We start from the raw sequence: 24,523 nt of genomic DNA on the forward strand, positions 1-24,523 counted from the left end.
GCAATCCTGTGCAATGTGCTCTAGGTGACCCTGCTTGAGCAGGGGGGTTGGACTAGATGATCTCCAGAGGTCCCTTCCAACCTCAACCATTCTGTGATTCTGTGAAAACCATGTATTGTCTCTGTCCACATTCTGAGCTGCCTGGATATGTGTGCCCATAAGACCAGTGGTGAACTAGAGCTAATGAGCCCATCTGAAAACAACTTCCTGGCTCCATCCAGTCTCCTTGCAGCGACAAAATCTTCTGCACTCGTGTGTGTCTCCTCCCACCTTTGCCTCAGAAAATTCAACTAGATGCTTGTGCATCTTTGCTCAAATATACTGATTCTCTTGGTTAGTTTAGCTACTTGAGTAAAAAAGTACCCTGATGTTGTATAAAGGTTTCTGATGTGACAAACAGTATAAACAGTAAGAACACATTGTATTGCTGTGCAGATGCAAATACCAAGACAATTTTCTCTATTGGGGAGGTATGCCATTTTAATGAGAGTAGCATAGTAAAAATTACATTCTTCCTCCCTCACATCCGTTTGTAATCATTCCTTTTTTGGAAAAGGTTGGAAGGAGGAAAGGTGTTTAGAAAGGCTAAAGGAAGGGGGTTGAGTCCATCTTGTGAGGTTTTGTTCTTATTTCTCCAGGTGAGAAATCTTAAATCAGCTATGGTCTCCCATAATCTTTGGGCTAAATGCAAAAAGAGTCAGTATGGCGTTCCTAGTTTTTAGGTACCTGGTGCTTGTATTGGTGTCCAGAAAAGCTACTGGGTGCTCAGAGATATAAAATGCCTGAGTGGAGGTGGACTTCTTTGAATGGGATCCGGAAAAGCCAGACAGCTGCCAAGAGTTCACTCCAAGACATAAGGAACTGTGTCTGAGGGCTTTTTGTCCTGGGTTCTATGACTGAAAAGAAATGCCTATATCATGAGTCCTTGCCTGATGACAGGCACCTAAAACTCTTCCTCTACAAACCTATAAAGTATGAAGCATTATGTAAATGGCTGCTTGTCTGCAGTTGGCATATTGTTACTTGGAGTGCAACTGGAGGGAAACAAAAGAGGTCCTGAAAGAAATGGCTGGGAGCTACTGTTTCTTACAGTTGCAAGCTGCTATTAATAAAATCTCATTTCTAATAGGAGGAGACTTCTGGATCACAGCTCCTGCTGAGTTTTGAGTTTTCCTTCTAGCGGGACCTGGAAGGCTTTGCCACTTGCAGAGGACAGCTCTTGCACAAAGACATGCAAAAAAAGATACTGATCTCAGAGAAACCTGGATTTGTGGCCTTGTTTCAAGGGCTGTTTATGTATTTCACATAAACATGAAATGTGAAATGCAGAAACAGTCCTTGGAGTGTGGGATGGAAGCCCCATAAATTCTAAGAAATTTAAGATAAAGTGAAGTGCCTTTAGAACTTAATCTGGAAAGCATCCCCTCCAAGAGGAGGGTTTCTGGCGTTACAGTTTTGTCTGTGTGCAATTGGATTCCCTCTGGTCTGGCAGAATTGGCCCCTAGTTCTTTTAAGTCAGACTGCTGAAGGTCTAAAATAAGAATGCCACGGCCATTTAAAGAGATAATGTTTCTATCAAGTGTTTTGTGATCCTGGAAATAGAGGCAGGAAGCCATCATGTCCAGCATGTTAATGCTTCAACAAGGTGAAATGTACCTTTAGTGTAAAAACATTTTTAAAAGGCCTGTGAATTCCTTTTGTGAATTGTTTATTCAAATACTCATGGAGACTGAGAGTTCCCTGCGCTCTGTCAGTTGCAGCAATGGCATGTATATGGTAACCACGTGAGACCTCTGGGACTGGGAGAGTGTGTCTTATGACTGTTAACAGTGACAGTTCATGTAAACAGCTAGAGGAACAGTGTATTTCTTCTTGATTCTGGAGTTACATAACCCAAATTTCAAAGTTTTGTTACCTGTCTTTCAGATATCAGCTCAAAATTTGGAGCCACAAAGGGTCAAAATGGCATTTTAAAAATTCAGAAGAATTATTATTGATAATCTGTTTTTTCAAGCCTACTTTGGGATTATTTAGAGTTGACTCATCCTTTTTGAACTCCATGTTAACAAAATACAAATAGACAGGATGGAAAATATGTGGTTCGTAGGAACTAGGAACAGTTAATAGGAATTTGAAATGGGCAGTCTTAAGGAAATAAAAATGCAAAGTAGTAAATGAAAAATAAATGAATTCTAGATGAATTTTCAATGCTGGAGACCATACAAGGTCGGAATTAGCTGGTTTAAGAAAGTGTTTTCTACTTTAAAAGCAGAATGTTCATTTAAAAATGTTTTTTAATAGTTGTTGATTTTGATGTAGCAACAGCTACCTCTGCTGGCCCAGTTTCTTATATACATTTAATATTTTGGATTTTTTTTCTTTCAACACAATATGCACACAAAATTTCAACCACTCCTTCAAAATTACATCAAATACGACATCACAATTCAACACTCAGCTGGATCCCAGAAGCTCCTTGGATTAAACAGCTCTAATAATTGAAACTTTGTTTATTCTGGGCTTGAGAGAAAAATCAGCACCAAACTCCCCTACAGTCATTTCTCTCCAATCAACTTTCCCTTGTTTCTTCATAACACTCTCTTCTCTTTTTTTCAGTACAAAAACAAGATTAAGAAAAAACATTTTAAAAAGGAAAATGCTGTGAAATCAATGGCCTAGATGTAATAGAGGAAGGTGGGCTTTACTTGTCCTTTTAAAAATACCAATTAGGTTTCCTAGCTGCACTGTCCTTTTAAATCCATTAGAAAGATGGTCTGTCTCAGAGGGTGTTTTCTGTTTTTTTCCTGTTCTGCATTTTGTTTCACTGTGTGGGTTATGCATTCCCACTGCTGCCAAACTGCCTGCAATTCGTGCTATTTGCAAATATCCATAGAGAGAGGAGAATGCCAAGGGATGCCTGCCATTTTCTGAAGTGTTTCCTGTGATGCATTTTGGTAGAAATGAAAGAATGAACAAATTTATTTTTATCTCTGAGCCACTGGATGGCACTACTTCCCCAGCCTAAATAAAGGCCAGTAGTAAATCTGAGGTTTTTTCTGCAGTAAAAAATTTGCATAACAAAGATGCCAGAACCTGAACACTGAAGATTACTATTATGCTAGAGGAAAGCTTTTGGAAAAGGCATCTATTCCCACAAACTTTTTACTTGTGTGGACATTCACCTTCTTAAAAAAGGAAAGTAAGAATATACTGTGTTGAAGGGTACAGTCTGTGTTATATAAATGAGTTTGGAGGGAATAAATTATTAACAGACTCACTGTAATCCTCACTGATGTTTTAGTAATATTCCTTTTGGACACGACTAGTGCCTCAGTGGTTTCCTCTATCCAAAAGCGCTTCTGTTGGAAGCTTATTTAGCGGAGCTGGAGTAGAGAAGTGCAATGGCCACTTGTTAACAGTAGAGAGAGCTGGGAAGATGGAGAAAATAATGTGCAAAAGTGATGAATAAAGTTTAATCACTCTTTCTAACTTAACTAGAGGGGTCCAATCTAATTTTACTGGATACTTGAATAATTCCATCCAAATGCATTCTTTTTTCTAGTTGCTCTTGGAAATTTTATAATGGTTTTCCCCAAAATACTTCAGCTTTCAATTTACTGCTTTAGGTCTAGCTACTGATTTTGTAGTATCTGAGACCGTTTAAAGTTCCTCAGTAGCTTCTCCAGGCTTTTTTTCCCCACTCCCATATCTCTCTTAACCCCATAATTATCAAAACCACATGATAATTCCAAGTGTAACAGCTGATTTCCAGAAACCTTCCTGCACAAATAGGAATTTCTTCCACTGCAAGGTTGTGTTTGCTGCTGCTGATAATGCTGTCAAATATACATTGGAATTGGTGAATAGCTCTGGTCTTGGCACTTTTCACCAGCTACTCCTCATTAATTTCAGGAAACATTTTGTAATGGCCAGAGGAAACAGCAATGACAAATTATGCATGAACTTAGGCCTGTAAAAGTTCACTCAAAAATCAAATTTTCCATTTTTGCTTTTGCAGTACTGTTACACTCTTTGACTGCTGAAGTGACTGTCTTTAAGTCTTCCAATTTGCCCTCACACTTATAATGTTTCTGTGACAGATGAGATTTCTACCCTAATTTCCTTAGCATCAAAGTGAAGCATACTGAACAGAGATAATGCCAATGGCAAAGGTAAATAATTTGCAAATGAAAAGATTGTTCCAGCTATCTCCATGTTGACACTGAATACAATCAATTCAACTACCCTGTGAACTACTAACACTGACCATTTTGCAAGACTATTTTAAATTGCAAGAGATCCCTATTCTACTGACTAGGTTATACCAAACAAATACTTGGGATGCTGGTTGTCTCGGTAATTCAAAGCCAGATCAGGTTAATAAAGAAGCTGATAGTGGAGGCTTGCAGACTTACTTTTCCTGAATGGGAGCCACTTCCTAAGTCTGCAGTCCTTAAATCCTGAAGCTGTCTTCCCTGCCGAATCTTAGCAGTTACTATTGCATCCTCTGTCTTCTCGTCTCCTACAGAAAGAGTGTACTGGAGCTTTCTGCCTTGGCTCTGGACTTTACTGGGGATGCGACTCAATGCTCTGCAAGGTGACTGAAGTAGGAGCGTCCAAGATGGTGAAAGGATTCCTTCTAGCACTTTTTACCACCTTAATCCTTAAAGTGACATTTCCTAGCTCCCCTTCCTCACTTACAGCCTCCCTAAAATTCAGATGATTCTTCTTCTGGCATCTTCTTTCAGCTTTACCAGACAATTCAATTTTGCTTTGTTTTCTAAAAAGCCTTTAGCAAGCTCAGGAAGGCCTGCAAACAGAGGAGTCTAGAAAAGCTGCTACAGTGCAACAATCTCAGAATAAGATGCCTTTCTCCAGTCTCAGATCAGAGACCTGAATGGGTATTTTGGGGAAAAGGAAGATAGCTGAACCTAGCTGTGCCCTTGGAAATGTTCAGCCTTTCCTGCCTTTGGTTTAAGGCAGCAGTCATAACGCCTGTGCCTAAGACGTTCACAAATGTAATCTCTTGCATTCATGAGATTGTGTCAGAATCTAAGCTTTGAAGAAATGAACAAAACCTTTTTATTTACTTTTCTTTTAACAATTGCAGGTAAAGAATAAGAAGGAATCTTGATAATGTTGTCACCGATTTTGGCCCCTGGTAACAATGTGACCAGAGCGTGGCTGATGTGCTAGTATCTATCTGCGTCCTCAGACTTCAAATAGATGTGGGGAAGGGAACTGTGCATTTATGGCATATTTATTCTAAGTAGCACTGTTTTAGTTGTCAGCCTTGACCCAGTGGAGGATTATCACATAAGAGAAGCACTGAGCTTGCTTTATTCCCTCAACCATTCTTCTTACCCATTAGCTGACTTTCAATGGGACTGTGGCCATCTCTGTGAGGAGCTGTTGCTGCTGATCTAGGAGGAAAAAGGAAGCCCCAAAACTCCAGGCCTGAAGCAGGTGAAGTGTAGAGAATACCAAAAGGCCTGTCATAACGCCTCTGGCACTGAACTACCTTCCTTAACCTTGCCTTACTGCACACAAATGTGCAGTACTTTTCATAGTTAGTGAGGCACTAAAGAAAATACTGTTTTGCTTTATCTTTAAAGAAGAGAAAGAAGACGACATAAGCCTTTCCTTGGGTCAAAAGAGATTATAAGACATGGAAAAGAAGGGAAGGGGAAAATCAACAGAAGCAGTGAGTTACTGGCTACACTAGAAACCAACTGGGGTACAAAGCATTACCCCTGAGGAAAGCTTTGGTTTCCTGCCCATGTCCTTGGCTTTATAGCTAGTTATTCAGCGTACATCCTCATTCACATCCAGCCTGCTTCCTGAAATCCCTTTCCAAAGCAAGCCATACTGCTTTTGATCTGCATGCATGAGTCTTACGGAGGACAGTAGTACCTTTCTTCCATAATTTGAGAAGACAGGGAGGTTCAAGATGGAAAATGCAGATGGAGATAGAGAAGCTGAGGTAACTGGCAGGTAGCAGTGACACCAGGAGACTAGAGGCCATTCCGTTGACACCTCAACATAAGGACAGGTTTGGAGGGATGCCTGGTGGGCAGATCTCCCACAGGTAGGCAGAAGGTTGATGAGAAGGACAGGATCTCCCCACCTGCCAGGCAGCGCGATTACCTCAGGTGTGAGCTCACCTCAGGTGTGAGCTCTCCCTTGCTCACCACATGGCTTTAAAAGATGTGAGTCAGCCCCTATTTCCTTTTCCTGCCTACCTTCCCAGCATCTTAAAAGGGAGATTTAAAAATCCTGGGATATCTGCTGACTCAAGATACTCTTTGGGGGTGTTTTTTTTTTTTTTTTTTTTTTTTTGCCTTCTGGTTTTCCAGCCTTTCAGGTAAACTCAGCTTGTGCTTCAAGGTTGCCCTGAAATTGCTGATCCTGAGGAGGCTTGTTCTTATTCTGAAAGTCCCTGAGCAATGAGTGCTGTTTAACTGCAAGACCTTTCCCATGGGGGCAATGCGTGTGCCCGGCTGGGGAGAGGGCCGCATGCAGGGACTGCACGGTGCCAGTAGCTTTCTAAGCGTTTTCCACAGCCCGGCCGTCGCTGCTATCTTGACTGGAAAACTAACCTAGAACAAATGCTGGGGGGGGGGGGAGCTAAGAGACTTAATGAGCCGTCACGGGTTTCCTTCAACTGAACTGCCGACTTGGGGCTGGAGAAGCCGAAGCTGGGCTGAGGGGGGCGGTTGAGGTGGGGAGGGGCCACCGTTGAGGGGCGAGCGGCGGTTGGGGCGGCGAGGGGCCACCGTTGAGGGGCGACCGTTGGGGCGCGAGCGGCGGTTGGGGCGGCGAGGGGCCACCGTTGGGGCGCGAGCGGCGGTTGGGGCGGCGAGGGGCCGCTGTTGAGGGGCGACTGTTCCCGCTGCCGGGGGGAGGGGCGGAGGCGGCCGCCGCCCGGCCTCCCTCGGGGTTGCGGGCGGGACGGCCGAGCCGGGGCGCCCCCCCGCTGGACGCCTCGGGGTCAGCGCAGCCGAAGCCGCCCGGAGGGCCGAGGTATGAGGGGCAAGTAGGTGGCTGGAGGGAATCCGGGGCGGCAGCGAGTCCGGCGGCAGAGCAGAGCTTCCTGCGAGTCGCCTTTGTGTGGAGCGAGGCTGCGTGTGTGCCGCGCCGCGCCAGGCGTGGCCTGAGGGACATGAGAGCACTTCCTCGCTCTTACGGCTCCCGGCCCCGCGCAGCGAGCACGGAAGCCGCGGGGCAGCGCGGCTCAGCGGAGTAGCACCGCGCCGCGGTGGTGGTGAGCTGCGCTGGGCTGCCCGCCCGGGGTCCGCGTTCGCCTCTGCCGCGTGTCCATGGACTAAGCCAGGCAGCGGAGGGACTCCTGAGTGCGCCGCCGCCGCCTCGCCCTCCGCTCAACTTGGCGAAACTTAGCGAGCAGGCTGCTGCCCTGGGTGAGTGCCTCTGCCGTGCGCGCCGGGTGCCCCGCCGGCCCGGTCACCCGGCCCGCCGCCCCCGGCACGGGGCGGCCCCTGCGCCGCCTCCCCGCTGTACACGGTGCCCTCTCCTCTCTCCCCCTTTGAAACGCCCGCACTTCGGGCATCCGTATCGCGTATATGAATGAGAGCGGGGCTCTTCGCTACAACATCCTCTGGGAGCTGGCAGCCATTTAAGCGGGTGTGCACAAGGCGCCAGCTTTGGGTGTGTGCCGTTTTCTCGGGACGTCGGTAAAGCTTAGTTTCACTTGGCGGACAGAGGGCAAGTGCTTCCTAGCTGTTCTCCCCGAGTGCAAAAGGAAGAGAGCAGCCCCCCTGGCCTCAGGAGTTTGGGAAAACGCGAAATTCTCTGGCAGGCTCTGCCATTGTCCGCTTCCATGAAAGGAAGCCGGAGGAGCTGGGAGAGGCTTCCTCCGGGAGTTCACCCGGAGTTGTTGTTGGGTGAGGTGCCGCGAGTGCCACATGGAGGAAGCGGCCTTCCCGGGTAGAGCTGCTGCGGGGCCGCGTTTACCTGCTCCTTCCTCTGCCATTGCAGCAGGTGCTTCCAGCTCCGCTCGTATTCCCACACTGGCCCACCCTGCCCTGCTGGGGGCTGAGTCCAAACTGTTGTTAACAGAAACTACTTTTGGGTAAGTGTGTGTGTGTGAGGATTGAGGCATGGGGCCTTCTTTAAAGTAGATAGTCAAACATTTGTAAGGTGTGTTAGTATGATCTCTCTGAAATACTTTCAGCTTCCTACTTACCATGCTGCTCTGTATGGGTGAACCCTTGATCACCTCTCAGCTGTGGGCCTGTTTTGGCTCTTGTTGCATCTAAAATGGGGTGGGATTGGATTTCCTGAAGCTGCAACATCTCTAGCTATAATTCTGTTAGCTCAGGCTGCCTAGGTCATAGTGGACCAGTACTTCAGTAGGAGAGGGAAAAGCAAGAGGATTTGCTCTTTGTCATTTCATACTGGAATATTTTAAGCTGTGGATCAGGGTCATTAGAAGTGGCATCACATTTTTCTTTTTTTGCTCTCAGAAGTAGGATAGCTAACACAGTATTAATCACCAGTTCCAGTTTAGTCATTTATATTCTGCCTAATTAAGTTGTCTTTGTAGTTTCAGCTGAATATTATATCGCTGGCTTGTGCTAGTGTTGCAGAGCCCTGCTGAGAAGCTACTGCATTCCGTTTCTAAGAGAGTTAAAATGCATTTTGCATTGTTTATATGGGGAAAGGATTTTTTTTGATGTATACTATACCTCTTTTTAGGGGAGGAAAGGCTATTGAGCATTTTGCTGCCTTTCTTGGGAGAAAGTTTAAGCTAAATTGAAAAAGACTTGCTATTATGCAGGGAAAGAGTAAACTCCTTGGTGTTATGCCTGCTAAATGTCCATTCTGGAATTGTTTTGTGCATAGAACAGACTAGAATTTTGCACTTTCAAAGCAGCTGCCTAAGGTTGTTGAGTGCATGTTTAACTTAAAGTCTAAATTGAGTCTGTGTGGAAGAATGGTTTCATTTTGATTTTTTTTTTTTTGAATGAAGAATACTGCAAAAATAAATTATTTGTGGTGTTTTTTACCTTAATAGGTCTCAGGGGTTGGAGGGAGCAGGAAGAGGTATTTTAAGATGTCTGGCAGGGTAGGATTTTTCCCAGTACCTCACTCTTTTTTTTGGGGGGGGGGGGRGGGAGGACATACAGCTTGTGACCTAGAGCTCTGGTTAAAATGGAAGGAAACCAGCTCTTTGAGGATGGAAGTGCAGAGTATTTATTGTTTATAAATGCTCAGTGGGATGATGATCTCATTTCCAAGAATCTCTACCATTGAGTTAGGTGTCAGTACTTGCATGCTCTAGTGACTTCTTGGGCTACTTTATGCTAACAATAAATGTGTGAAACTTTAAATATTTGAGTGTGAATGGATATTTATGAGATACTACTACAGCTATCTGCTTGGCAGATAGTTTGTGTGGGGAGGGAAGGGTGCAGTTGGGAATTCAACAGTCTGTTCACTGGTATGAAATGCAACTGTGCTGTGGGGTGGCTTTTTTCTTTAAACAAAGCCAGGACACCTGTGTTTTTGGAATGATGTTCTTGGCTGTGTGGCTAATGACACTGAAAGAAGGTGCTTTTAGGGCAGGGGTGAGGGAAAGGTATTCCCTTTCATTAAAAGATCTTAATGTTCAAAGTTAGTGTCAATAAACCAGCAAGTTTTAGAAATAGCTTCCTGAAAGTACGGAAATGCTTTATAATAGTGTTGAGAAAAAAAGTGCAAATAAGTGTTTGGCTTTTTGCTGTATTTTTGTTGATGGTCTCACTCATAGGTGCGCAATTTGCTAAAGCTAAGGTCTAGAATTAAGTCAAAAAAAACATTGAATGCTGCTGCTGTTTGTCTGATCTGTGCTTTGTAAGTATATTTTTATTCAGTGTGAATTGATTCTGTTAGCTTTCTTTGTGTCAGTGTTGGCTCTGCTCCCCAGGTAAGAAGAGCATAATCAGAAGCCTTACTTGAATCTTGAATGAGTCTTATTCTCATCTCTGGGTAGTAGCATAGGTTTTGCCTGGCATTTTGTGCAGTGTAGAATAATTCACCGTATGCCGTTTTCCTAGTTTCTAACCTCCTTCCTCCTCTCCCTGCCCTGTTGGAACGGAGGGAGAAAAAGAAAAGCATCTTCCTTATGTTTTGTAAGCTATGTGGGAGCAATGTCTGTGCAAGAGCCTTCACATATCCCAGTTTCAGTCCTGTCAGGGAGGCTATGTTCTGGGCTACCTCTTACCAGATTTAAGCCTTGTAATACCTGATGAGAAGATCATAAAAGTCCTTTACTCTGAGCCCTGAAATGCTGTGTAATTGAGGCCCTTTCTCTGGGATTTAAGGGGTAACTCTTTCCTCTTAGATGCAGCAGGAAAACTGTTGATGTGGAACATTATGAATTTATTCATGTCCAGATTAAACGTGTAGGTAATCTGTATTAAAAAGTTAAATAGGCTAAGCTCTAGTGCATAACTGAGGGATATGCCATTTTCCTTATAGTGGGATATGACACTTATGCCCTTATAGCTTGTTCTGTCCTGAGGCTGATGTTTGCTGTTCTTTGAGGGTAGCTATTTGTAGTTTATGAAGCCATGTGTGAATAGTAATTGCCATTACCTGTAAATGTGTGTTTTGGGAAGAGAAAAAAAACTTCTGGCAAACTCCTGCTACAATAAATCCTCTTGTTCTTCTGTCAAGTTCTCCATAGTATATTAGGTGTGGCGAAGTTTGAGCACTGTTGAGCATGAATAAATTCTTATTCTAATCTCATGGTGTTTAGATCACAGAAATCCCATTGGCGGGGGAGAGCAGAGTTCAGAGCTATCATTAAAATTGCTTCTATGGATCCTTCCTTTGTGTAGATTTTGTTTTTCCTTTTGCCAAAAAAATTCCACTTGCATGGTGTATGGTAAAGTATGTGGGTTGCAGATGCAAAACAGTTTGAGACACTTGTGCCCAGCTCATATGTGTGAATCAAGAATGTTTTTACTCATGGGGTTTTTGTGCCATGCTGCTTTGCACTGTGGCTTCCTGGGTCAAAACTTCCTGTTTCTGGTAGAATGGGCCTCTATACTTTCTCACTTTGGCATCTGTGGTGTATTTTCAAGGCTACTAACAAGCTACAATTCACAAAATTCATGAACACTGTAGTTTTCATGTCCCTTTGTTAAGCTCTTCCACAGAAGTACCTAAAATAAATCAACCCCCAACCAGAATTTTCCTTTTAGTTTGGAGGGAATGTTGCAATCCACTATGGGGGAATTGAGAAACAGTCCTTTTCCAGGTGGCTTCTGATTGTACCTGCCAGATGATAGTCATGTGTCTTGCCCACTGTTGTTGCACAGTCCTAAAATCCACAGCTCTAAGGAACTGTAGTGGTGGTAGCTCATGTTAGGATAGCTAACAGCCTTCCACTCCATAGTGCTGCTTGGGCAGGAATGAAATGCTGCTTCTTGACCCTTTGGATCATGCTTGGTCAAAAACACCTGATCAAACAAAGGTTAAGATCAATGTCAGATATTCAGAGTGAAGCTGAACAAGGTTGGGTATATGTGGGTTTTTAAGTTTGAGTTCCTCCAAGGAAGATTGAAATACGACTTTAATCTAGCAAATCTTAGCCTGAAAAACAGGAATTTTGTCGGGGGAAAAATGTATGGGTTCAAATCACTTAATTTTGAAAAAAGCTGCTATTTAGCCACTATTTAATTAGTTAAAAATAGTTGAAGGTCTTGTATTTGAATTTTTTTGCATTATAAAATAGTTTCTCTTTATTTTGGATGACTGGAACCTGTCTTCAGTATGGTCAGTGAGCTGAAAAATCATTGTTGGGTTGATTCTCCTATTTTGGGCATGTTACAGGTGAGGATTGCAGCAAAGAATTTAACTTGTAGAAAATAACATTCCTCAAATATTGACAGGTTGAGAGATTCCAGTGTTTGCAGTTGAAACAAGTGATTTGAATGGCCAAACTCTTGCTTACTTTATTACCAGTCTGACAAATCTGAACTGAAGCCCTGTGAGAGAGGAGAGGTATCATTCACACCTGAATTCCAGTGTCTACTTTTGCAGAAAATTTATAGAAAATGAGATTAAAATATGCTGAACTCTATCCAAAAACAGGACTCTCAGCAGGATGTGAAAGTGAGGCAGTTAATTTTCCCGTGCAGTTCAAAGTGTGTTTCAGCCTCCATTTGGGGTGATGGGGGGATCCAGCATTTGTTTTTCTTCAGTTTCCTGTTTCTCTTGCTTTTTGGGAGCAAAACAGCAGTGTTTTTTTTCCCCTTTTCTAGTAGTAAAGCTCATATGTGATATCTGTAAGTAAATGTATTTCTGTTTTTATCCAGAGTGCCTACTTACAAATGAGAACTGTTTGCGTCTTGCCTGAAATCTGTGCAGCTAAAAGTCTTGATGCTTCATCCTTAAACTGAACCTGAATGTCCCAGGCAACTGTGTAAGAGAAACAGGGCTTTGCTACCCCTTATCCTTTCCAGTAGGCATTGTTGAACACTGTCCTGGTATTACAAAGGAGCTTTTCTGTTGTACTGGTACACTCTCAGTCTAGAGAGCGTGCATTTCTAACAAATAATGATAGTTCTTTCTTGTGAAGACCTCTGAGGCTGTTGAGGTAGTTAGCCTGTCATGGCCAAAGGAAGAGCTAAGGCACGTGCTGAGAGGGTGCTTGCATATGAGCATTTGACTGTTTTGTGTGGTCATCTTTTCTTTGGCTTTTCATTCTGTTTCAGACAGATTGTTAGTGGTACCAACCCAAACTTGTTCCTGTGGCCCAACAGCCCTTTTCAGCAGTCTGTTTTTTCCTGTTCTAAATGCTTTTGTTTTCTGCTTGAAGACTAAATATTTGGTATTTGTTTCTCTCTGGAAAGGCGTTTTCTCTAAATAACGGGTGGACTTGAAGGTAACAAGGCAGCTTCTTCTTGCTGCAATTGCAGCTATAGGAAGCAGAATGAAGCACTTGTTGAGGCATCTGAATACTGTGAATTTTAACGCCTCAAAAAGTGTGATTTGTTCCAAGTCTGCTTAGCAAGAGCTGTCTACTCTTGCTTTTGGGCATAAAATCAGTGCTGAAAGATTTAGTTTGACATCTAGAGACTCCTAGAATAGAAAATAGGGGATAGACTCAAGTAACTTGTATCTGAAGACTCAGGTGTTGGACTTTGGTCTCTTATGCAACAGCAGACTGCTGATTGCCAGGATATACAGAGTTGATTCTCCTGATATTCATTTCCTTCCCCTCATAACTTTCTGTTAAATGTACTCAGGGAAACACTTAATATTCATGTGGGATATGAATACAGAAGTGGAATGGCATATAATAAAAAAGGGTACTAAACATAATAGCCTACTACCCTTCCTGAGCATTAAGTTACTTCAGTTTGTCTCCATCACAAGCCTGTGGAGGAAGGAGTTTCACCTAAAAAAGCTGACTGCTTTAAAACTAGTGGATAGGGAATTAATGTGAGAGGACTCTTGGAAGGCAATGAGTGACCTTTTTTCCAAAGTATACAGCACAGAGATTGAAAAGGGTATTTTGACAGTGGTCAGAGCAGCACCCAGCTCCTGCAGAGCGGAAGGGAGTTCAACTGTAAAACCTTGTCCAACTGGGACAAATAAAAATAAGGGAAGGTGTCTTCCTGCTCTGGTTTTCTTTCTGGGCTGTGCTGCTTGTGTAACTAGCAATGCTGTTGGCCTGTTATGACAGTAGTTTCCTGTGTTCTCACATTCTTTTCCCTGGAGGTAGGTTTTCTCCTTTTATTAGATGCATGTTTTCTGATCTGTGCTTCTAACCTCTGTACTTTCTCATTCTGCTGGTGCATTTGCTGTTAGTTATTGCGGCAACCAAAGCCTGTATTTTAAGGAACTCTGACGATATCATTTCATAGCCTTTGCCTTGATGTTGTAGTTGCACCATGTTGTTCTTGGCGTCCTCCTCACGAGGTGGGGAGCTTGTTTTTGCTGGGTCCCTGGGGAGGGTGCCGAGTCTGCCAGTGAAACAATGGCCGGGTTCTCATGACCCGCTGCCTGCTGGGGGAGGGGCCCGAGCCTTTCAAGAGTTGCTTAGCCATGAGGGACTCCAGTCTGTGGTTTTTCTTTCCTTGTGTTGCTATAATATGTGCAGGGTGCTCAGCAAACCTGCTTGCTGCATCTCATGAAGCATTAGCTTATTTCTGCATCCTTGGGCTGAGAAATGTAGTCTCCTGAAGAGCTGACACTGAGTAGGCTTGTGAGATGCTTGGTTAATGCTGTTTGATTGCTTTTTTTACTAATATTTTCCAGTGTTTTGTGTTAGAGGTCTACATATTAGTCCTCTTGAAAGTCACTCGAGTCCATGTCTTTACCAAAAAGTCAGTTGGTAGGGTGAATAATTATCATACAGTTATTGAGCCTTTTGTGAGGCCATAGAGCTCAATTCCTGTTGTGGCCCATGTGCTTGTGATTCTCACAAACAGCAGGTAAAATAAGGTTCTCCCTGTGTTTTGAATGCAACTCACATTATGCAGAGTGGGTAGAGAGAGAATGCAAGCTTTGAATAAATGGCCCCTAAACCTAATGAAGTTTTTGCTCTGAAGAAGTTGTATCTTGTGGTGCTGGGAGGGTGTGTATTTGGAATAAGTGTATTTCTGTATTTGAAAGCATGTGTCCTGTGAAGAAAAATAGAGTATCTTTTGGATTCAGCTCCACCATGTGGGCACAACATTGTTTAAGCTGAACAAATGGTGAATGTAACTAGTATTGCACAGATGCATGGATCATTTCTGAGTGTGTTTATTGTCAGGGAGTAGCTGACAATGCTGGAATTTTCTTTTTAATTTAGCTTGGTCTGGTTTAAATTGTGAAAAATAGTATATTAGAACATTAGGTATAAAGGATGAGAAATGTGATGCAGATGTGGATGGACTGCATGTTATACTCGAAGCAAGGGGCATCTCTAAGAAAAAGAACAGATGGTATACTAGTCATTTCTTAGTGTATATTACTATGATCAGTCTTGTTTTTCTTTCTGTTGTAAGAAGAAAATGAGGGGGTATCCTTTTTGGCTGAAATGTAACATGAGACTAGAACAAGTGGCATTTCTGAAAATGAAGGAAAGCCACAATATGCCTAAAAGGGTTTAAGCTGATGTTCTCTGAAGAAAGAGTAGATGTGTCAGCAAAGAAAGCTGGTGGCTTCCTGCCTTCTCGTCGAAGTTCTTATTTATTTTTATGACAAAACAGCAAGTGGAGGACCCATTTTGTTCTTGAAACATTTCAGTCTGGAGGTAAGGGAGGGAGTGGGCAATGTATACAGAATATTTACTACTACTGGGGGTCACTAAATACTAATAAAATTATTCCCCAGGCTGGAAGTTCTGGCACCTCAAATAAAATAAAATGTGTACTTTGTAAGAGTTCCAAGATCTTCTGTTGCAAATGGTGGGGGGGGGGGGGGAATGACAAATTACATGCTTGCTTTAATCTGAGACCTTGAGGTTTGGTCTGCTGGTGTTGACATCAGAGAGTGGAAATGTATTTACTTTTATGAGAGGTAGTAGAAAGTAGCTGAAGAGCTTTGATCAGCTAAGATTATTCTGGCTGCTTGTTTCAACAGGCTTTGCTCTCTGGTGTGAGTAAGCTCCTGATCAGAATGGCTGACACACTTCCACATGTGTCACAATATCTGAACTTTTTGCAAGGTAAAGAACATGCCTTATGGTTTGTTAGTATACTAAATCTACAATGTATAGGCAAGTTCCTATTCAGGTGAAACTGTTGCTAGCTTTAATAAAATTTTTAGAAAGGAAAGACTTTTCTAAACTTTCCCAAAGATGTTAATGAGCATTCTTTGAACTTTAATGACAGTGCCTGTAGTGTCCATTTCAGTTGTCCTGGTGTAATCCATCTGAGTTTTAACTTGTATGAGCATGGATAATCCTATAGTGCTTTTGAGGATAAAGTCTGTAAAATCCCTACATCTTGTACTTTTGCTGCTGTCTGCAATTCTCAAATTACAGTAGGGAGTCTGAAAGCTTACAAATAGAGCCCTCTCTTTTACTGTTGTTTGCTCTGGTTCTCTTGCCCATGTTTGGAAAATCACTGACTTGGACTTGTTTTACTTGTGACCTTTCCTTTTCTTCCTGCCTCCTTTGCTGTCTCTTGCTTTAAGTCAAAATACAGAATATACACTTTATTTGTAGTCATCTACTTTGACAAGCAGAATACCCTGTAAACTGGGTCAGAGATCTGTGCCTTTTTAGTTGATTTACATTGTGAAGTAAAGTAGTAAAGCAAAGGACTTCAAAAGGACTTTTTTATTTTATGTATGCTGGAGCAAAATGCTCCAAGTAAGTATTTACTTACTACTTTAGTGAACCTGAAGTCAATGGGGTGGAAGTAGCATAAGTCTAGTAAAATTCAATGGATAGCTGAGTTTAGTTGTACCTTTCCTCAGTGTCAGTGACTAATATTTGCAAATTGGATTTACAGGGCCAATACTTGCATACTACAGATTTTAATTCTAACCAGGGTTAGTTTGAATAAATTAAAATATGGAATTTTTGAAGCTACTTTTCTGTTCTGGATTTTTTAACATAGCTAGTAGCTTTTAAAGCTAAATAGGGATAAAGACTATTTACTAATGTGTGAAACTGAGCCTGGCCACCTATCTCTTGTGAACTTATGTATGAAGAATCAGGAAAAGTGACGGTGTTACAACTGCTGTTGTCCTCAGTCAGGGCTCTGCTGTGACAGTGTTCTCTAATTCTGCTTTCCTTTTTCAAGTCTTGCTTTAGTGTAAGAAATGTGTGATAGTTTGAATGGCTCCTTGAATTGCACCCAGGCAATGTAGAGCTTTTATGCCAAAGTACTGGTGACTTTAGTCACACGGGCAGCTCAGAAGAGGTTAAGAGATGGTAGTTGTTGATGCTCATGTATATGAGTTTTCAGAATTGAAGATGTCTGCATTAAGGATGTTAGTCTAAATTGAAAGTATTTTTACATGGTATCTTAGATGTGACTCATTCAAATAAAAGTAGTGGCTTGGCTGTAGGCACATGCATAACTTTAATGTGAGTTGTCCAGAAAGCTTCAGTGGAACTCATCTGAATTGTTCCTTTCTAGTTTTAGATTTTGGAACACTGTGTTCCATAGAAATTTTCCCAAATTGTAGTTTGTACTGTAGTGAATAAAGCCTGATCCCTGGAGCATGAAACTCTTTCCATTTTTAAGGAATCTGATCTGCTCCGAGGGATTGTTTGCTATAATTTGTACTGTAGCAACTTGTGCTGGGAATACTTTTCAAATAATTGGAGGGACTGGAATCCTCAGCATGCTACAAAATTAAAAATAAGAGCCCCAAAAGGCATCCATTTAAGAAATCTATCTGACTTTGGTCATGTTTTCTGTTGACTTCAGAGATCTGTTACCTGTCATTATTTTTCTAATAAGATAAGAATACCTTACTAGCCATGTGTGTCTTGCATTGAGTGCTTCAGGCTAAAGACTTTTTTGTTGAATAAACTTCAGTTTTCATCTAGGAATAAGCAGCTGTTTCTGTGCAGTTATGGACTATAGTTGAAGTAAATACACTATGCTCTTATTTCTTAAAAGAAACTTGTATTTTGTGTGAGGCCTCAGAGTTGCTTGGAGACAAAATTGTAGAAGTAAAGATGATGCATGCTTGCAAAGAGTTCCTGAATCATCAGAAGGGCTTCTATCTCTGCAGAAATGGACTGGCCTGTCAAAGCTCCATATCCTCTTTTTTCTGCTTAGTCAACTCCTCTTTGTATTCACTGCTAACATTTGTTTGCCTCTGGTGAGGTGGATTGGAAGACTGATTCAGGTTAACTGTTTTCTTAATATGTGTTACAGGATCACAGGATTGATCTGACTTTGCTACCTGATTTGCTATATGGTTGTCTGCATCTGCACCAGAGTAGGGTGATTAATGGTTGAGGATTTTAGAAGGGGGACAGGGAAATGGAAACACAACTTCCTGTGGTGGCAGTACTGGCTTAAGCTGTGAAATTTCAGTGTGACTTAAGTCTGCTTTGTGAAGTTCATACCACATGAGGTTCTCTACTCCTTTTTGATCACCTCAGTGAATCAAAGGAATTTGTTTAGATCTACAGATGTACATTCATGTTCCAGTTGTTCCTGTTTTAGACTGGCATCTTGTTTTGGAGGATTTTCCTGCATATCTTAGGTTGTTCAATAGATCACAGCTTCTGTTACAAGAGTCGGTCTATACACTATGAATATCACTGCTGTAGCATTTTGGAGGTAAGAGTGGAATCAGTGGGTGTAGAAATGCTTTTGAAATGGCAGTATTCTCTTGCTGAATGGTTATATCTTTTCCTCACTACAGCTGTAAACACCAAGACAAAATTATATACTCTGTCAAAGTGGCAGGGCTCTATATTTAATTTTCAGAAATTCCTGTTAGCTTGAGTGGGTGATAACTATCAGCTGATTCAATGTGACTTGCTTTGTCAGAAATGCAGTAGGGAAAGTTACTAGTCATTGCTGCCTATGTATACGGTAATCTTCAAAGTGTTTTGCAGTATTGGCTAACCATAGTTATGCAGCCTATGATGTAAATTAAATGAAGTACTGAGGTAGCATGCTCCTAGACTGGTAACAGATGGTTGAGTGCCTCCTACGTTAGGAAACATGACTGTTTTTAGTATAAACATTGGGAAGGTGGCTCTGTGGCCTTGAGCAGATTGCTTAGTCTGTTTGTGGGGTTGGAAATAAACAATTGGGCACACCTACTCTTTGGATTTAGTATGTCAGAATGTCACTTCTATATTAGTAGTGACTATGCTACTGCATATGGCATTTAGTGGTTCAGCAAGACAAACCAAAAGGCTCCTGATGAAGATAAGCAAAGCAGTAGGTCAAATCTGCTCTTAACATAGGCAGGCATTTCAGAAGGTAGTATCTGTCTCAGGAGGCCCTTCCTGCTGTAGGATGGCTTCTTGCAACAAAGAACCATTGCTAATGCTGGACTCCTTGCCATTTCAGGGCGTATCTTATTACTTTTTCATCCTGTGACAGTCCTGCGGTTAGTAATGACTGGGTATCTTGCCGATTGTATGGGGAAGTGGGGAGAAATGTGTTAAGCTGTTGGTCAAAATGACGAGGTATGTGGGGAACAGTGCTTATCAGTAAGGATATTTCTGATGCTGATATTTCTGTGCGGAGTTTTGCTGAAGCTGGGACTTGAACAATTGGAGGTAAGTGTCAATGCCAAGGAGGGCAACCTAACACACAAACTTAAGGCTGTTTTTATTTTAGATCCTGAAATGCTTGCTTTTCTGCTTCAAATTACTTTTTTTGAGGCTCTTAGTCTGTTTAGTAGAACCTCATTGTTACAGAATTTAATGATGTGAAGAACTTGGTTAGCTAAATGCCATCTGCTCCTTCCTCTTTGCTAGTGGTAGCAGCAGCAAAAGCAACAGTTCTTGTTGTAGTACATTCATTTTAAAACTGCTGCTCCTGTCTCTTGCCAGAATTCTAATTTTCATGGAGGAGGACTAGGGGGTGAAGAATGGTGATCAAAGTCTCAGCATGCCTGCATCTAAAGAATGTGCTTGCACTGGCAACCACTGTATTGCTGTAATACAGGCTTCTGCTGATGCAAATGGAGGCTTAGACTCTTTACATGAGTGAGGTTCTGCTGTTGTCTCCTAGTGTTCCCTCTTTCCTCTCTCTTTGCCAGATCCACCAGACTTACTGTCTTGGACAAGTCTACACATCTTGATTTTTATGCAAATAAGTTGCCATTTGGAGCTAGAGACTTAATTGTATACTATAAATGAATTGAATGAAGTTGGAAAAATCAACTATTTGTTCCTTCTCTGGTATTCTCAGCTGCATGCTTAGTGCACTGTAAGAGTGCTGTTTGAATAAGTATTCCTTTACTATGTCTCATAGTAAGATTCCTAAATATTGTTTCTGAAGTGAAGCTGAATGGGTTGAAAAGGTCAGTGACTAAAACTGAAGCAGGGTGTGAGGAAACAACTGTCTACGTTTTAGCAATGTATGTTGCAAGACTCAGCTGACCTGTATGACTGSATTACATCTAGAAAAGTGCTTTTCAGTCACTGCCTATACTGCCATGAAGTAGTATTTTCTTTGTTTTAACAAAAGTTAAGTGTGTCTTTTGCCATAAATGAACTGTGAGCATTAGAACTATTTATGGGATGAGTTTTCGGAAGGCATAAAAGCTTGTTTTCCCTATTTGTTTAAAATTGAATAGGGTTCCACTTCTGTGCTGTGGAAATATCAAATGTGGGTGTTACTGGTGAATCTTCATGCTCTCTAGACTGAGGTCTTACAAGTACTGTTTCTGTGTGAATGTGCAGTATATCCTTTAATCTTTTTATTGCCTCTGCTGTTTCTCTAAGACCAGCCAAATAGTTCATTCTGTATGTTCAAGTCTTTTTACCAGGACTGTTGAGGAAACAATACTTTAATTCTGATTTAGACTCAGTTTTACTCCATCTCCTGTGGTGTTTTCTCAATTTCTTGTAGTAGCTTTTAAGCAACCTCTTTCTGCTCCAGTGCTCTAACTTAAAAGGCTGCTTTGAGTAGTTTTGTACATAATGGTATCAAAACATGGTGGGCAGCCCCTCCTTTCCTGTATTTGCACTTTTAACTTTTACTGACAGTAGCAAAACTGATGCTCAGCAGGCTTTTGAGGGGCTGCAAAGGATGTGCCTGTTAATCTAAGGAATTCATGAAAGTTATGGTTTTGGTAGTAACTGGAAAAAAGGGAGATTTTTTTAAACGTACTGCACGATTGACAGAATATGAATGCTGTCTGCTAATGTGAAGTAAGCCCTTGTTTATGGAGGGGTAGGAGTTGAGGTTCAGTGGTAGTAGTTGCTAATGGAGAAAAATGTTGGTATGCATGTCTTTCTATGAATCCCTGTAGTTTAAAGGTATAGCTATTCTGCACATTTCTATTTTGACTTAATACTGGGCATTTGCAGCCCTAGGACATGTGGATTTAGTTTTGCAATTCTTTTCCCCAAACCAGGTTTCCAGCTAAGCCCCTCTGAACTATGCTGCTGAGTTGCAGATGACACTGCTCTAGTTTGCATGAATTTTATTTTCAGGAAAGGTGAAAAGAGCAGAAAGTAAAGAAGTAAAGTAAGAAGTAAAAGAAGTAAAGGAAGAAGTAAAACAAAATGTCTGTTGCTCACTGTAAACTGTCATCTGCATGCTGTCTTTTTCATTGCAGTCAACAACTCTTGCTCTTCCACCTAAACATTTGAAACTTAATGTTGAATATTCCTTTAAATTTTCTATGCAGTCTCAACACTTCTGAAAAATATCTCTGGGCAGCAAAGAAACTTCCTGGGTGGGTTTGAGGATGGGAGAGGGCTATCTGGACCCAAGGAAGGACTCTTAATCTGCTTCTGAGTGGAAGCCAAGCCTAGAATGGGGAGACCTCTGGAAGGAATATCAAAGTCTATTTGGGATCTCTGTAATCCCTTGGGCTGAAGTTTTGTCCTATGTCCTTGTGTGTGTGTTTAGCTTCAGGAAAAAAGTTTAAAATGGAGGTTGAAATAAGTCATAAGACTTCAAAAGCAAGCTCTTCCAATACTACAGTGCCAATGGTAGTACTGAATGAACAGGACAAGGGATTTTGTTTTATACCCAACTACTCTTGATAACTGTCTTCTGAAAGAAATTAATTTCCCTTTTTGTAACTCTGGATGCAGTGGTCTTCAACTAACCATTCCATGGTTCTTCATCTCAGACTCTGCTAGTTAGGCTTGGTTTTTAGCATGTTTGCAAATGTCCAAGTCAACATAGTCCATAAAGTCTGTTTCTTAGGTGTTTGAAAAATCTCTGTGCTTATTTCTTCATTGCAAGCCTTTCACTAACATCTTATGGGAGGAAAACACCAAGTGAGCAGAGGGTTGAAATGTGGAATTGCTACTTAACCAGGCAATATCTGGCTTTGCAGTTAGTTCTCTGAAATGTTGGTGGGTGTGAAAGAGCTTTGTCTTACCAGCTCTGGCTTTCATTTTAACAGCTCATCCTCTGTCTTTTCTGTACATGGCATTTCTTCAGACGTGGGTTAGTTATGATACCCTAAAAAGTTTTAGTTCTCTGAAATATTTGAGCAACAAATGCAGTTGAAACTTATCTCTCTAGAGTACATAAGAAGCAAGAAAACAGAACTCTGCAGAGCAAATCTGCTCTTTTGTAGTGGTGTGGCTCTTGTTCTTAAACAGAATAAAACCACATATGGATTTGGTAAAGAAACATTAAAATCTGAAAAAAATAGGGAGTACAACTGCGTATTGCATTTAGCAACCTATAGACACTAAGGCTTTCCAGGTAACCACTTCTAACATCTTGTAGCTGGGTTGTTGGATGTGAAATCTACAGGACGCATGCTTAGCCTTTTGTACAAGTCCAAGCTGCTGTCTGTGTAAATAAAATGGTTTTGAGGGAGTGAGAAAGCTGATGAATGTCAGCTTGCTGATGCAGATCTTAGGTTAACTGTGTAGCCAGTTTCCTTTTTGGGGTGTCTCACTGTCACCACACAAGAGTGATTGAAGATCGGATTACTAAGCAACAAATAAAGTTTAGGGGCAGCTGAGGTTTCTGAGCTGACTTTGAACATGCTTCTGAACTGACTGGAGTGCAGGTTACTATAGCCTTTTCCCAATAGAGAGCAAGAGATCTGGAAAACAAAACAAAAAAACCCTTTAGTCATAAATATTTCACTGACACTTTTTCTCATTCTATCTCCTGTGCAGACATTGTGCTATAGAAGATGCACTATTACCGATACTCTAATGCAGAGGTCAGCTGTTGGTACAAATACCTGCTCTTCAGCTACAACATTGTGTTCTGGGTGAGTACCAAATGTAGAGATTGAAATAGTTTGTGGTCATTGGGCATACCTCTGTTTCATTAGCTTCCTGCAAGCTCCTTCAAAAGAGTGGGCTAAAATATTTACAAGAGAAACTGGTGCATGGTATATGTTCTGGGTATATGTTTTGGAATTGAGGAAGCCTATTCCATCTAAGAAAGTCATTATTATTGAAAATTACATGGATACTAATTCCTCAATTTTTCTCTTCCTTGCCTCTTCCTCCTACTCCATGTTTTGAGTGAAGATAAAGGAACAAAGCAGAGAAAACTGCCTACCTTGATGTTTTTATGGAGAAGGAGATGATCTGCTTTGAGGATTTGTCAAAAGAAAGTAGTATAGTTTGTACTGTTGCTGACCAGGTCTGTCTTTTGAATAATACAAGCCATTAAATATTAGCTGTCTGTTGATCTGGGGAAGGTTAAAGCTTCCTTTCCTGCGTGCACTTAACTGATATGTTAGGTTGTTCGCATTTTAAAGGAAGTCTTTCAGATCTTTTGATCTTTCTGTTGGAGTGATGCAGCTGTAAATGCATTGTGCAGAAGAGATAGGGAAAGTTGCCCCAGAGATGTGTCAACAGCTGACTCTACAGTGTAATCAAGATCTTAAAGATCATGCTTTTGAGCAACAAAATTGATAGTCTTGAAACCCTTAGTTAGGAATTAGCCTGCCTGTAATGTTCAAAGGAACTATTGTGAATGTGAAAAGGGTACAAAATCAGATGTGTGGTTTTTAGGTGTGTTTAACAGACAGTCAAGATCGCTGAAGCGTCTAATTACCTTGCAAAAGAAGGATAGTCAAAGGTGACTGCATAGCATTGCATTAGAAATAGTACCATGTCCGTGAGGGGGAGGTGAAGGTAAGGATATCTGTCAGTAGAACTTAATTTTTTTCAGAATTTGTAGTCAAGCTTTGAGTTCATGCCTGAAGTCATGGAAGGACATAGGCAGCCATGGAGAAGTGCAGATGCAGTGACTTGCCCAGTGCCTGGCAGCTCTAATTCAGAGTTGAAACCCTTCTTAGTCTGGATAGCCTTTTCTAAATACACTTAGGTTTTTTCAAAGCCAGAAGGATCATATAGAGAATGAAAGTATGGTATGTGGCTGAAGCTGACTTGTTTAAGTTGAGAGTAAAAACTGATTCTCCTGATCCTGACTTACCTGAGATCAGTACACAGGCTAGAGAAGATTGCATTAATTTTGTTTATTGTGATAAATTAACCACATCTTAGCTTCTAAAATTTAAGATATAGGGAATTATTACCTAAATCTGTATTTAACAACATGGTTTGTCTGCACAAAAGTTGCAAACTTATGGATCTTGCTCATTTTTGTCAATAGTATCTCTCCTCTTAGAGGAGAGACAACCTTGTGAGCTTCTTATTCATCAGTTTTGTACTGTCTTTAGTCTAAGTCGTTTAGAGGGCCAAGTAACATTGAAACTGCAATGTCTGGATATGGTTGAGAATTACAGAACTTTTGCTACTGTTGCAACCTTGTGTTTACTAGTGCATAGTTTTAACAAGCTACTGTAGCATTAAGCTGCAGGGGAGTGGGTAACAGCAGGAAAGCTGTGTGTACTTGGTGTAGAATCTTTATTCCAGTAAAGATTAATTGGCCACAATATGTGCCATAGAGCAAATGTTTGAATGTTA

The 24,523-nt window shown here is 41.5% G+C and overlaps 1 protein-coding gene across 7 annotated transcripts in view; it reads left to right on the forward strand.

Moving 5' to 3' along the window:
• Positions 1 to 6,915: 6,915 nt before the first annotated feature.
• Positions 6,916 to 24,523, forward strand: part of TSPAN14 (tetraspanin 14) — a 44,260-nt gene continuing 26,652 nt past the window's right edge. The window contains exons 1-3 of one of the 7 annotated variants that reach the window (XM_026080442.1): positions 7,036 to 7,418; positions 7,996 to 8,089; positions 22,754 to 22,851. In XM_026080442.1, coding sequence (XP_025936227.1) covers positions 22,771 to 22,851 — 81 coding nt within the window. In that variant the 5' untranslated portion in view covers positions 7,036 to 7,418; positions 7,996 to 8,089; positions 22,754 to 22,770. The other 6 variants (XM_026080443.1, XM_026080440.1, XM_026080445.1 and 3 more) reach the window with 6 other exon arrangements.

Source organism: Apteryx rowi, unplaced genomic scaffold (assembly GCF_003343035.1).
Source record: "Apteryx rowi isolate R43461 unplaced genomic scaffold, aptRow1 scaffold_52, whole genome shotgun sequence".
Taxonomy (NCBI): Eukaryota; Metazoa; Chordata; class Aves; order Apterygiformes; family Apterygidae; genus Apteryx; species Apteryx rowi.